The sequence below is a fragment of the Colletotrichum truncatum genome (assembly GCF_014235925.2).
Source record: "Colletotrichum truncatum strain CMES1059 chromosome Unknown Contig_0003, whole genome shotgun sequence".
Taxonomy (NCBI): domain Eukaryota; kingdom Fungi; phylum Ascomycota; class Sordariomycetes; order Glomerellales; family Glomerellaceae; genus Colletotrichum; species Colletotrichum truncatum.
The window spans coordinates 318,679-332,326 of NW_027222400.1; the positions used below are offsets into that span (position 1 = coordinate 318,679).

At 49.2% G+C, this 13,648-nt stretch overlaps 3 protein-coding genes across 3 annotated transcripts; 1 reads left to right on the top strand and 2 right to left on the bottom strand.

The window, feature by feature from the left end:
* Positions 1-3,933: 3,933 nt before the first annotated feature.
* Positions 3,934-5,747, bottom strand: CTRU02_204962 (uncharacterized protein; the record flags this gene model as incomplete). The annotated part of the gene is made up of 7 exons (XM_070204462.1): positions 3,934-4,125; positions 4,188-4,203; positions 4,484-4,901; positions 4,961-5,164; positions 5,263-5,318; positions 5,374-5,572; positions 5,651-5,747. The coding sequence occupies 7 exons, from the start codon at positions 5,745-5,747 to the stop codon at positions 3,934-3,936; spliced, it is 1,182 nt and encodes a 393-aa protein (XP_070061566.1).
* Positions 5,748-6,667: 920 nt separating this feature from the next.
* On the bottom strand, positions 6,668-7,317 carry CTRU02_204963 (nadh:ubiquinone oxidoreductase subunit; the record flags this gene model as incomplete). The annotated part of the gene is made up of 3 exons (XM_036724448.1): positions 6,668-6,697; positions 6,752-7,063; positions 7,141-7,317. The coding sequence occupies 3 exons, from the start codon at positions 7,315-7,317 to the stop codon at positions 6,668-6,670; spliced, it is 519 nt and encodes a 172-aa protein (XP_036584075.1).
* Positions 7,318-8,084: 767 nt separating this feature from the next.
* Positions 8,085-13,412, top strand: CTRU02_204965 (adenosinetriphosphatase; the record flags this gene model as incomplete). Its single annotated transcript, XM_036724447.1, has 1 exon — positions 8,085-13,412. One exon carries the CDS (start codon positions 8,085-8,087, stop codon positions 13,410-13,412), a length of 5,328 nt encoding a protein of 1,775 aa, XP_036584074.1.
* Positions 13,413-13,648: the final 236 nt, after the last annotated feature.

Consider the following 13,648-nt stretch of genomic DNA (forward strand, 5'->3'; position numbering starts at 1 on the left):
AGGAGCTAATATAACGTTCGCGGCAGCTCGAAAGGTTATAACTTCTTTCTCTAGTTCTTTAGTACGGCAGGCTTATTCCTATAGCTCCTTAAAGGCTTTAACATTCTAGTTAAATAGGGTTTTCATTTCCTTAAGCTTGTTATTATTCTGCTTAAGTTGCTACTTAAGTTCTTCATTATCGTTATCGCTATCGGATTCCTCCTTCATTTCCTAGTCTTGAATCTCTTAGGCTAGATTCTAGGGAATACGTCTCTCGGACGTAGACGAGGTTCTAGGAGTAGGGTTTTCGGTAGTTCCGTACGAAGACATCTTGTCTTATACTGTTTGTTAGTCTTAAAAGGCAACTTACTAAACAAGAGTAATTAAAGTATTACGGCTAGCTATCTGACAATAGGGTTCTGCTAATAGAAGGTATAGTAAGAGACTAATACTAGTTCGTAAAGGTCGTTCTAATAGATCGTAAGGTTAGGGTAAGGTAATTAGTCTTATACTATAGTAACAAGGTTCTTAGTATTTATAATACTAAGAAGTAAGCTGAAAGTTATTCGAGGATAAATTATAAGTTGATTGCTAAAGAACTATCTAGAAGGCTTAAGCAGGTACTTAAGTCCTGGTCTATATAAGAGTCTATCTATACGTATTGTCTATAATCGTTAGAGATTATATTGATCGAACATGATCCGTTAGCCCCTAACTCTTCTTAGATTATTCTAACCTAGAATGATTCATTACGTAACTTGTTCCGTTCTATAGTTCTTCCGTTCCGAGAGGTTACCTTTTGTTCCCGTGGCCTTGTATACAAAGTCCTGTCATAACCGCCTAACCGAGTAGGTCTTGTTAGGTATATCTAACGGGTCGTAACACGACGATAGTAAGAAGGCTATATTAACCTAATTACTAACGATTTAGCAGGCAAGTTAACAGCTAATTCTATTAATTACTTTATTACTCCTACGAGAAGGGAAATAACTATAGCTTCTAGATATTATATAAGCCTATGTTTAATCCTTTATAAGGCTTAATCGTACTATTCTTACCTACCTACCGAAGCAAATTCAAGACTAGTACTTAAAAGGGACTATTATAAAGGTTATAAAGCCTTTATACGGAATCGTAGAAGCTAGAACCTACTAGTAGGCAAGGTATTATAAGCATTATAGAGAGAATCTCTAGATAGTTACTTCTTCGTATAATCTATGCTTATTAATCTTATCTACCGAAAATCTATACTTTAGCTATATCGGTATATAAACCGACGATACCCTCGGTTTATTAGACAAGGCGTTCTTATAATTAGAAGACGAATAGTTAGAAAAAGCAGCTTTTATAGCAAAAGCAAAGAATATCCTTATAATTAATAAACCCTTCTAATTTAATAGAGGGATAATCGCGCTGTTAACCGATAATTCGATTAATTTAAGGCAAAAAGGATAAGCTAAGAAGTTACGATATATTAAGACTACTAAACCTAACCTAAAATAGCAATATGTCGAACAACGCGCCAGAGGGGCGTACATCGCGTTAATTTACTAACCCGAGGCCTGTTTCGATTTATCTACTACTACCTGATACTAAGACCCCTCGCTAGAAGTAATAAAAATACTAAATCAACGGATTCGATAGTAAATAGAATTACCTAACCGAGGAATAACATTTATCCTACTTAACCTTATAATAGCTAAGCTATTCGTTTTCGTTAATAGGTCGTTTGCTAATAACTACAACCTTTCCTCCTAATTAGGGTTTCTAATTATCCTAGCTAATGATACTTCCTCTAATAGTAATAATAGAGAATTTACGATTTATAATAACCTCGTTTATTATAGCTTTACGAAGAGTAAACAAGTTACCTATAGCGTATTAGCGTTAAAGATCTACAAGATAGTCGCTAGCGTCGATATAGCCTACGCCTTCGCTATAACCCTAGCGACAATTACTAACTACCTTAACTTACTAACGATTTAGATAGTTGTCTATACCGATTCTTATTCGCTATACGAGTATCTTATAAAGCTAGGCATTACTAAAGAAAAGCGACTTATGATCGATATTATAGCGTTAAGACAATCGTATGAAAGACGAGAACTATAAGAAATTCGTTAGATTAACAGCGAAGACAACCCTACTAATGCCTTTACGAAAAGCAAACCAAATCAAGCCTTCGAGAGATTCGTTAATAGCAATACGATAACGATACGTATAGAGGGATAGGTAATAAGACCGTAACTACGGGAGAAAGTAGGGATAGGAGGCCGAATTAACGAGGAGACAGAACTATATAGGGATAACGTATTCCAACCGCTTTAACACCATAAAAAGAGAGTTTCCAGTATTGCGATAGTTAGAATACGGAGTCGTATAGCACTTCCAGCCACACGCCCGCCAGGCTGAGAGGCCCAAGCCTCCCAGACCCACGTGACAGGCCAAGGGGGAATATCCCCACCTTCTAGTCAACAACACCACTTTCAACTATCATGAACCATCGATTAGAACCAATTTACTGTTATTTGTTATTTGACGAACGGAATTCCGTTTCACCCCCTGTGAAACCTACAACTACCCCTATGACAGCGTCAATCCGTCGCAAGCTCTCTGTATAGCGCCATTCGGCATGAACATTCAAACGCTGCTGAAGGGCGGATCAAGCAGTGAGGGAGCTACTACTTGGCGAGAGAATTTCCCCTTACTTTTGCCGCTATTCGCTGGATCCTTAGTACTTCACTTGGTATAGTTGCACCCCTTGAGTTGTGGTAGCGTGCCGTTGTTTAGTAAAGTTCACCTTTTACCTATATCGATAGAGAAGCTACCTTTTTACACCATATTAAGTGATACGTCTTTCAATATAATGTTATCAAGTTTCAATCCTCTATGAGTCTTCCTTTTAGTCCATAGTTCTTTATCAAGTTCCCCAATCGATAAGCGGGGCATTGCGAGGAACCAGCACGCCACTGTAAACCTAAGGAAATCGCAACAGGACTCATATGCTTTGAAACCCATGTCGAAGCACCTTTGGCCTTCGGGGATAAATGCTGCCTGTGGAATTTGTTGTGTCGACGAGGACCGGATTGTCAAACGTACTAGGCTTCGTTTAGAATTTCCATCAGCCACATGAAGGAAATTTAAAGGTACCTATGTTGCTCTGCAGACTTATGGAGTAGACGACCTTTCAAAGCACAATGTCAGAGAACCTTCGGAGCATATATGAGTATAGGAGCTTGATCTGTAAAGCAAAACACTCAAATGCATAAAACATGACTGGGACGGACAGAGGCTGGCTTGGCCAAATCATGAATGTCGCCGCTAATTTCACTTTCAACCCAGATACTGAAGGACAGCGCCAATTCCCAAAGAATTAATAATAGTAACCTGAGCTTTGACTTTATTAACTACGGGGCGTGGTTTTGCAACTCCGCATATCATGCAGCGCCATCATGCTTCCAAAGAGAATAATACTTTCTTCGCCGGAATCCTCGCAGCCAGCCGCCCTTGAGACACCCTGCCCAATCAGCCGCGATAACAAGATCAAACAAGCAATGCAGTCTAGCCTAATACTAACCAACTTACACCAAGAATTTTCCGCAACTCAAATTCCTATTGCTCGAACTGAAGTAGAGCAATCGTTCGGACTGCCAATTGGTATTCAATCAAAGCAAAGGACTGGTAAGAAAGCCCGCACTGTCCATAATTCCTTGGACACCAGGTGGAGTAAAATTGCGGACATCCTTGATACTCGTGTCAATGATCAGTGGATTCTGGTTCTCACCATTGGCGATACCGGTGCTGACAGAACGACCAAAATCCTGGCGCTGAGGGACCTGAGCTGCGGGCAAGCACCCTTGATGGAGACTGTTTGACGATGGACTTCGTACGGCGCTGGTGGCCTCTTCAACTGAAGCAATCATTGGCTCAGATATTGTACGGGTCTCGGGATGATCACTTGGATTCGTTGGTGCCGATGAGATGTGAGTGGCCATTTGGTTGAAAGTTGTCTGTTGAGTTTGTTGTCCTTTCTTTGGCCTGGTTTTGGCTGTCGGCGGCGGGATGCTGTACATCTGCGCCAATGAGGCCTCGGAGTGCGATGCTAATGGGCCGGGAAATGGGGTTGGAGAGAAAATTTCTTGTGGACTTGTGTCACCTAGCAAGTATCAGTAAGCCGTCTGTTAGAGGTGTGCATAACTTTGACATACATGCAGTTGGCGCAGTCTGAACGTTACTGTTAACCGCAGCTTTCATGGCGGCCGCGTTGTTTGACATTTCCAACGCAGTTGGCCGGCTGTTTGGTGCAGCTTCCTGTGGACAGCCTTGGGGGAATTCAGAACGATGAATAGTAGCGTTCGAAGCAATTTGAGAATGGGTATTGTGGTGCGAGGATGCATAACAAGGTAAGCCAGGGCCCGAGGAGCCCTTGCCCGGGCTTCGTTGTGCATGGGCATAGAACTCATGTATCACATTCGTGATCGCATCTACCGAATCTTGGTCGTACATCTCGGTCCAAGTTATTGAATCTTCAGCATGGCCTCGTCCCCCCGCATTGCCCTCAGAGCTGTACAGTGCTTGGAGGCTCCCAAACTGGTCGGTCTGCGGATTGTTGCACAATGTGATGCTGTCAGAATGAGTTGATCCAAAGGCATTACCATCCTCGGTACGCTGAGGCAGAGCGCTCTGAGCTCGTCCACCGTTTTGAATCTCTACAGCCGGTGATGGCCTGTCAGCGGTGACCGAAATGAGCTTAGCATTGGACGATTGGTGCTCGGTAGCAACATCTTGGTGGTGTGTATTGTAGTGCTCGGGTTGGGTGGCCGCAAGTTCAGAACAATATCTGGGGGCTGTGATACTCGTGGTTGGCAGACCGTAATACGCAGTTGGGCTGGGCCAAGAAATAGCTGAACTCTCGAGAAGATCTGTTCAAAACCATGGTGTTAACAAAAGCCCAGTCCATAGCCCTTGGGTAACATCTGACCTATTGGAGCATGCTGGAAGGAGAAAACCACAAGATGTCTGACACGATCTAATGGCAGCTCAGGGGAATTTCGGGGGAAGGCCTTGCTGATGACAACCTTGATGCGGCCAAGATCATCATGAGGCCTCCACATGCTTTGGTGCAAAACTTCCTCCCGAAAGGCGGGAAATCGGAGTGGTTCCAACTCGCCATTCTCGCCGAAAACTATCACGCAAAAAATCAGATAAGATTACAACTTCGTGCAAGATATGAATAGTTGGGCAGACTCTTGGAGAGAGTTTCTTTCGGAAATCTCTACTTACCGAGAGCTTGTTGGATATTTACAGGCCACAGCGTTTTGTGATCTAAAGTTGTTAACCTGCTCTGTAAGCTTGATCATTCGAGTTGATGTATGGAAAAGGACATTGTCTTACGAAACCATGCGTCCGTCGATAAAAACGCGGATCTCGAACAAAGCTAGCTCATCCTGGCTGATGTAGGGGTTCGGCGTGTGGTTGATAGCGGGCGAACCCCAGTTGTAAACAGAGATACCGAAAGGAGTCCCGTAGTAAAGACTAGGGACGAAGGCGGTCACAGTTGGCAAGCTGCAGAAGCCAAGAGGGTTCCCTGTGTCTGGACATGAGTGGTTAACACCGTCCATAGTCTCCTTTCCCATCACAATATGCCTGGAGGGCGAGCCCCTCAGCTTACCAGTGGTAGTAGGGACATGGCATGTTGCCCTAAATTCACTTAGCGGCGTATGGTTGGCCTGGTCGATGAGCAGAACGTCCCAGTCGTCATACCGCATCCTGGATTGTTTGCTGGGGTGGATTTAATGGGCAAAACGCGGGGAGCGATAAAATAATGCAGAATGGCCCAGGAAGGTTTACTGGGAGGCCTGGTATTGATGGTTTGAAGCTCGTGGCTTGCCGATGCAACGGAAGTAATTGGACAATGTTCTGGGTTTGGGATTACTGCAGATGAAGTCTATGTGGGATACGCGTGTATGGTAGAGATAAATATTGGCTCGACATGACATTTTTGCTCAGAGCCGAAACGATGCAGGGCAATAGCCGTCAGGTTGGCACCTGACCATGGGCGATATGGTAGCTGAGAAGGCGCTACACGAAAGAGGCATATGCATGTACGGATGAGTAAAGACAGTCTGCACAAACACGAGTTCTTTCTAACTCAGGTCTTTCGGACGACAGGTGACTGAATAGCATCCGGCGGAAAGAGTAGATTATATTGCGAGGAGGGGAAATAAGAGGCACTTGGGAGAAAATGGCAAGGGGTAGCTATTTGGTATTAGCGGTAGTTCCACATTTTTTCAACATGAAGGTTGGACACTGCAATTAGCACTTGCTAAATGAGTAAGCAGAATGGAAGGGAACGACCAAACGTAATGGACCCTTCCATGCAAGAGCTAGGAGAGGGAGTAACCTCGCCCTCCTAGGGTGTTACCGCTTGATACAACGATCATCAGGGCCCTGAGGGAAAGAGGCCAGCACGGCATAGGAAGAGATAAATCCCAGCCACTACGGCCCCGCTTCCATGGCCTTAAATTCGTCAAAATGTCCGTCTCGCCTTTCTCTCTTATCCATCACCCAATGCGGCTTCTTAAAGAACATATGAACTTGTTGCTGGGTGTTGCCCAAAGGATTGCTTCTTCTGCTCTAAAATGTACATGTGCTCTCCCGTTCGTGGACCATTTAATCGTCAGGATCCTCAAGGGTCAGCATCTCCAGCCTGTCTCGCCTGTTTCAAAGTCAGCATTGTCGCCCGGAATGTTTCCCTTGTAGCAGAACATACCCGCACAGCTCCAGCACCACCCAGCTCTCTGTCAAGTCCACCGGGGAATTCTCTCGGGTAAGAGGGCTTGTCGGGGTAGTTGAGGTAAACGACACCGCAGACACCGAAGAAAGCGGTAATGAAGGCTCCAATCTGGAGAAGGCCGGGGCCGGTGGTGGTCCAGGTGTACTCGTGGGGAGAGAACATGCCGAGCAGGTCGTGGTCTTCGTGGACAGGCTCGCCGAAGTTGCGGCGCTCCTGCTTGTCCCACCAGTTACCGTGGGGGTCGCGGAACTGGCGCTTAATGAAAGGAGGGTTGATGTAGCCGCCGTTCTGCGAGACGGGGGCAGTTAGCCTTAGGGTCATGCGGACCTCTCGTCTACCATTGCCATTGCGGCATCACCACTGACCATGTTGGGGTCCTCCTGCTCGGACAGCTGAGGGTAATCGGGGTACTTCTCCTCGAGAACCTTACGGTCATTGAAGGAAGGCGGGAAGAAGGTTCGCTGTTGAACAATGGGAGTTCGGCGGGCTGCTTGAGCAGCGGCGCGGATCGTCGAGACCCGCGCGATTCGTTGGGACAGCATCTGTAGTAAGGGGTACAGGTTAGATTGTAATGTTCAGCGAAGCCAATTGAGGGGAAGAGGGTACGCACCGTGGCCGTAGTGGTGGTTCCGACACAGCCCAATTGCTTGATCGTGGATGTGATGTCGTCGCAGGTCAGAGCCGAAGCTTCTCTCGGTTGATGATGGACTGCCAAATCCCTCGATTGTGGTTGGCTGGAGCAAAAAGTGGTCTCTGCCTCAGGCAATAAGGCTTTGACCATCTCTTCCGTTTTTGTTTGCCTGAGGGTTACAGGGGCAGGCTGCGATAATATGTGGGTCCATTCGCGCTGTGGCCACTGTCACGCCAGGTCAGGCTAGTATAGGTTGGCGCGTCTGACTCCCTCCTACCCACCCCCGGTGACTAATGCTAAGTAGTGGTTGTAGCGGTAGTATAGTGGTGGCGGTGGTTGATTCAAGGGAGACAACGTTCAGTGGTTACCTGGATCCGTATCCGTACCCAGACAGAACCTGCACCTACCTGGTGGTGGTCCCAAATTCTCTTTCTGGCTAGCCCCAGGCAAGGCCGAGCTGCATCTTTGCAAAAAATCTATCTCCAAACTTTTTGGCTGGTGACGTTGGTTTTGCACACGAATTCCTACGCAGCTGGCTCCCTAGACGTGTCATCATGTTCAAACTTGGAACTAGAACTCACTGAGCATCGACGATTCCGTAGACATTAATTTTGATGCGTCAGATGCCTTTTTCGTCGAGATCACGGCCTCATCTCGCGTCCGCCCTCCGTTGCTATTATGACCAAGACCGCGTCGCCCGAACCCGCGCATGCAACTCCGGATGCCTTCGACGCCCAACGCCATGAACAAACCGCGCCCCTTCTTCACCATGATTCCGATCCGCCCTCATCACCACTGGAATCCCTCGGATCCGAGGATTTCAGGGACCAACTAACCCCCAACGGCGTTGACTTCATCGGCTTCGGCCCCCCTGTGCCGCCGCAATCGCCATCCTCAAGCTCCTCACCATCATCTCCCTCTCCTCTTTCGCCTCCGCCCATCCCCTCCTCTCTCGATGAAAACGAACGTCCTTCGAAACGACGCCGCACTCAAGAATCTACACCTCCTCCTCCCTCTTCTGGACGAACGAAACAGATATCGCCCCCATGGAAAAAGGCTGGCGCCGATGGCCCGACTTCCTACACAGAGAACGGAAGACGAAAGTCTGGCCGCATAAACACCTTACCCCTCGAGTTCCAACCGCCCTCCGGTAAGCGCATGACGCGAGGAGCTTTTCACAGCAGTCCGCCCTCCAAGAACAAGTATGCCTCGACAAATGGCCATGCGACAACACCCACACCCAACGGGCCTTCAAAAACTCCTTCTCGGAAACCGACCGCCGCTAAGCCTGCTCCCCTTTCGCTCAAGACTTCGAACCGAAAGTCCCTATCCAACGAGACCAGATCTGCTGCTCGATCGACGCGGAAACGATCCCCTTCACCGTCTGCGCAGCCTCTGAGGCAATCCACCCGTACACGACGCGGCCGTCGCAGTTCTGTTGAGGATCTTCCGACAGCAACTTCAACAAGCCCCAACCGAACGCGAATCAAGTTGCGCGTCCGGGCGACTGAGCTGCCCGTGGTGCACCCGGAACAAGTCAGTAAGCGGCAGAGGATCGGTCCTAACTTTGAGGAATACTGGGAAAATGCACAAACACTGCCGGTGGAAGACGGTGGCGTCTACGTCCCAGAAGATGGCCCGACTTATACGGATGAGATGGCTCAGAAGGATGCCCAAATCATCCTCCGAGTTGAGGAGGCAGTTGAGTCTGGAGGAATCCTGTCCCAGGAACGCTGCTCGATTTTCGTACCGGAGGCTGAGGAGGAGCCCCCACGTCAATGGGCTCACGCTGATCACATGGCCAAGGCCATGGCCAACTTCCGGAAGTTAATGCTGGCTGAGCAGCAGCGGCATCGAGCACAAGCCAAAAAGGTTGCGGAAGCTTGCAGAGATGCTTGGCTCCGCCGACAGCCCAAATCGGCCGAGGAACTCGAAGCAGAAGCAAGGGAGGCGTGGATCGGCCGATATAAGGTGGTGGTTAAGAGCATGTTTGGAACATGGGAAAATGTTCGGTTCGAGATCAATCGCCGGCGAGTACTAGAGTGGGAGGCGGAGGAGCAACGCAGAGTCAAAGCTGCGCTACAGGAGGCAGTCAACCTTTCCGAGCAGAAGCTACAAGCGCGACGAGCACAAGCCGACTCTGACCTTTCATCTAACGAGGACCTTGATGATGATGATGACGACGACAATGACCTCGGTGATCTTGATAGCGATGTCGATAACAGCCAAGCGTTGTCGATAGATGCTGATGATGACGATTCCGGCGACGAAGACGACGATGTCATGTCATCATCCGATGAAGAGGGAGCGGGCGAAGATCACACCGGAGACGCTGGCGACGCTGGCGACGAAAAGCTCACCCAAGAACAACTTCGCGCAAAATACGCAAATCTCCCTGATTTGGCTGAAGATGAGCCATCAGAGGAAAAACTCACGAATGGTGTGGAGTCAAAGCCTGAAACCGAAGCCGCCGCGACGACAGCTGGTGAAGATGATACCAGTGATGAGTCCGTCGACATGGATGATGATCTTGGATCTACCGATATGGATGACAGTGACGATGGCAGCGACGAGGACGAAGGCTCTGAACAGGAGGATGACGAGGAGCCCGCCGGCTTACTAGGTATGCTGTTTGGCAAATCCGAATTGAAGAAGATGAAGGATGAGACGCCAGACAAAGACGAGGAGCTACCGATAAAGGATGATGCGCCTACGGTTGAGACACTTCCTACACAAGCGGAGGCTTCCACTCACTTCAGAGATGAACCAGTCGACGATGAGGATGAAGTATCTTTGATTGAACATCCTGGTCTGTACTTTGATGACGATGGAATGGAGGTGGACGACAAAACCACCCAGGCGGATACTTCGCAGCCTTCAGTCGAAGCACATCGCAGCCTGGTGAATGGCACTGAGACTGTAGAAGCTGATAAACAGCCTCCTGCTCCTTCACCAAAGACTGACGTTGAAAGAAGCAACGGCAACGATCAAGACCTTCTAACCAATGGCGTCGACACCCCAGTCGCCGCCAATCATGCAAATAATGTAGCTACCACACAAGAGGATGTTGAGATGGAGGACGCGCCGCCCAAGACAGATGTATTGGATGTTGTAGCCACAGATCCTATGACAGTGGCGCCGGCAAAACGTGCCAGCCCTGATACTGACATCGTTACCGTGCCACCCAGTCCGGAACAAAGTCACTCACCTCCGACATCCGACACCAAACCTTCTGAAGTGGACTCTATGTCCTTGGCAACACCAGGTGTCAAAGATGTTGTCAGCCGCTCTGCCACCCCCAATACGCCGCAAGTTGCCAAAACAGAAATTCCGTTCCTTCTTCGAGGAACACTGCGTGAGTATCAACATGATGGACTGGATTGGCTTGCTGGGCTGTATGCCAACAATACCAACGGCATTCTTGCAGACGAGATGGGTCTCGGTAAAACCATTCAGACCATTTCTCTGCTTGCTCATTTGGCCTGCCATCATGAAGTCTGGGGACCTCATCTTGTTATCGTCCCCACAAGTGTAATGCTAAACTGGGAAATGGAATTCAAGAAGTGGTGTCCCGGCTTCAAGATCCTCTCTTACTACGGAACCCAGGAGGAAAGGAAAAGAAAACGCCAGGGCTGGAACAATGACGATGTCTGGAACGTCTGCATCACGTCGTATCAACTGGTCCTTCAAGACCAGCAGGTCTTCAAACGCCGCCGGTGGCACTACATGATATTAGATGAAGCACACAACATCAAGAACTTCAAGTCTCAACGTTGGCAGACCCTGCTCGGATTCAACACTCACTCTCGGCTGCTCCTTACAGGCACACCGCTGCAGAACAACCTCACCGAGCTATGGTCACTGCTCTTCTTCTTGATGCCTGCCGAAAATGGTGTCGGAGGCTTTGCCGATTTGCAAGAATTTCATGACTGGTTTCACAAGCCAGAGTCTCAAATCCTGGAAAATGGCCGCGAGACCATGGACGAGGAAGCCCGTGCCATCATCTCCAAGCTACACAAAGTTTTGCGACCATACCTATTACGAAGACTCAAGGCCGATGTAGAGAAGCAGATGCCAGCAAAGTACGAGCACGTTGAATTCTGCCGTCTTTCGAAACGTCAGCGAGAACTATACGACGGGTTCTTGGCTCGCACCGATACACGAGAAACTCTCGCTTCGGGCAATTACCTTTCCATCATCAACTGCTTGATGCAGCTGCGCAAAGTCTGCAACCATCCTGACTTGTTTGTTGACCGGCCTATCATGACGTCTTTCAGGATGCTGAAGTCCGTACCTGCCGAGTACTCAAGCACAGAACATTTCCTGCAGCGATCACTCCTCAAGATCCAGCCCATGTCTGTCGTAAGCCTAGGAGTACTCAACATGATCCCCACGCAATACGAGAGCATGTCGAACACGACGGCGGAGCGAATTTCACAACTCAGCCTGCACAGAGCGTTGATGGAGCTGCGCGAGGCTCAGAATACCAGGGCGCACCTTGCCCGTACGAACCTTGATCCTTCGACTGTCCAATCGAATATTGTGTACCTCGATAGCCTGGCTCGATGGCGCCGCTTTGAGGAGCTGCAGCACAGCGTCTACCTGAATGCGCTCCGAGGACAGCGTCGGCCGATCTATGGCAAGCGCCTGATTGACTTCCTCACACTCGGACTCGATACCCGACCTCGAAAGCCTCGACCAAGGGTTCCTCAACAGATACTGAACTGGTTCGCAGAGGACTCGGATTTCCTCCGGGCGGTAATCCACACCGCGGATGAGCGAGCCGATTCGATGCAGACCACGGTCCAAAAGTTTGCATGTGTCACCCCCGCTGTTATCACTCGCGATATGAACGAGGTCATATTGGGCAGGAAAGCCGCACAGGCGTTTACCGACGAGGACCTTAAGCTATCTGCACCAGTTCGATGGGCTCCATTCATTCCCAAGCAGGCGCCCATGGATCCCTGGCACGAATCCCGAATGCGTCTCAGCATCCAGTTCCCCGACAAGAGACTGCTCCAGTACGATTGCGGAAAGCTTCAAGCGCTAGACAGACTCCTCCGCAAGCTTCAATCAGGCGGTCACCGTGCCCTGATCTTCACGCAGATGACCAAAGTTTTGGACATTCTCGAGCAGTTCCTCAATATTCACGGTCACAAGTATCTTCGACTTGACGGTGCCACTAAAATCGAGCAGAGGCAGATCTTGACGGACCGATTCAACCATGACGACAGGATTCTGTGCTTCATTTTATCGACTCGTTCAGGTGGGTTGGGAATCAACCTTACAGGTGCAGACACTGTCATCTTCTACGACCAGGACTGGAACCCTGCCATGGACAAACAGTGCCAGGACAGATGCCACCGTATCGGACAGACGCGGGACGTACACATTTACCGACTTGTTAGCGAGCACACAATTGAGGCGAACATTCTTCGCAAGGCATCACAGAAACAAATGCTGGACGATGTCGTCATTCAGGAGGGAAGCTTCACCACAGACTACTTCAACAAGCTCTCTGTCCGTGACGTTCTCGGTGCCGAAGGGAACGATCTGGTGGACGATGCAGCAAACGCCGCTATGGACCGTCTCCTTGGAGGAGTCGAAAGCGGCAGTACGAGAAACGCGGGCGAGGAACTCAAGCAGGCCGAAGACAAGGAAGACGTGGAGGCCGCGAAAGCCGCCGAGAAGGAAATACAAGATGACGATGCCGAGTTCCAAGAAAAGAGCGGAGCGCCCTCTGGGGCCTCCAGCACTCGGCAGGGCACGCCACGAGACGAGGTCTCCGGTCAGACAAACGGGCCAGGACCGTCAGGTCTCGGTCGCTTCTCTGAGTCCGTCGCGCCCAGCGAAGAAATCGAACAAAATGCGTGGGGTGACCGGATCTATAATATCGACGAGTACATGCTGCGCACGATGGCGGAGCTGCTCAAGGGGACGGCATTGGAGCTGCCCAAGGATAAGAAGAAGAGCAAGAAGAAGGGTAGAGACACGCGCAAACGATAGGCGCGGCCAGCGAATCTTCGTCTCTTGTGACATTATCATTACCATGTTCTAGTTTGATGTTTTCATGTGTATTATAACGGATTCTGCGGCTGCATTGGAACATAAAAACGGTCCCGAGGAAACCCAGCATGTGTACATTGGTAACGGAGTCTTCTAAAGGATGGCCGTGGCATGGAGTTTTATTTTTAAGGGGTTTAATTCTCAGGAGAGGACGGGAGCCAGCCCGGGATATAGAC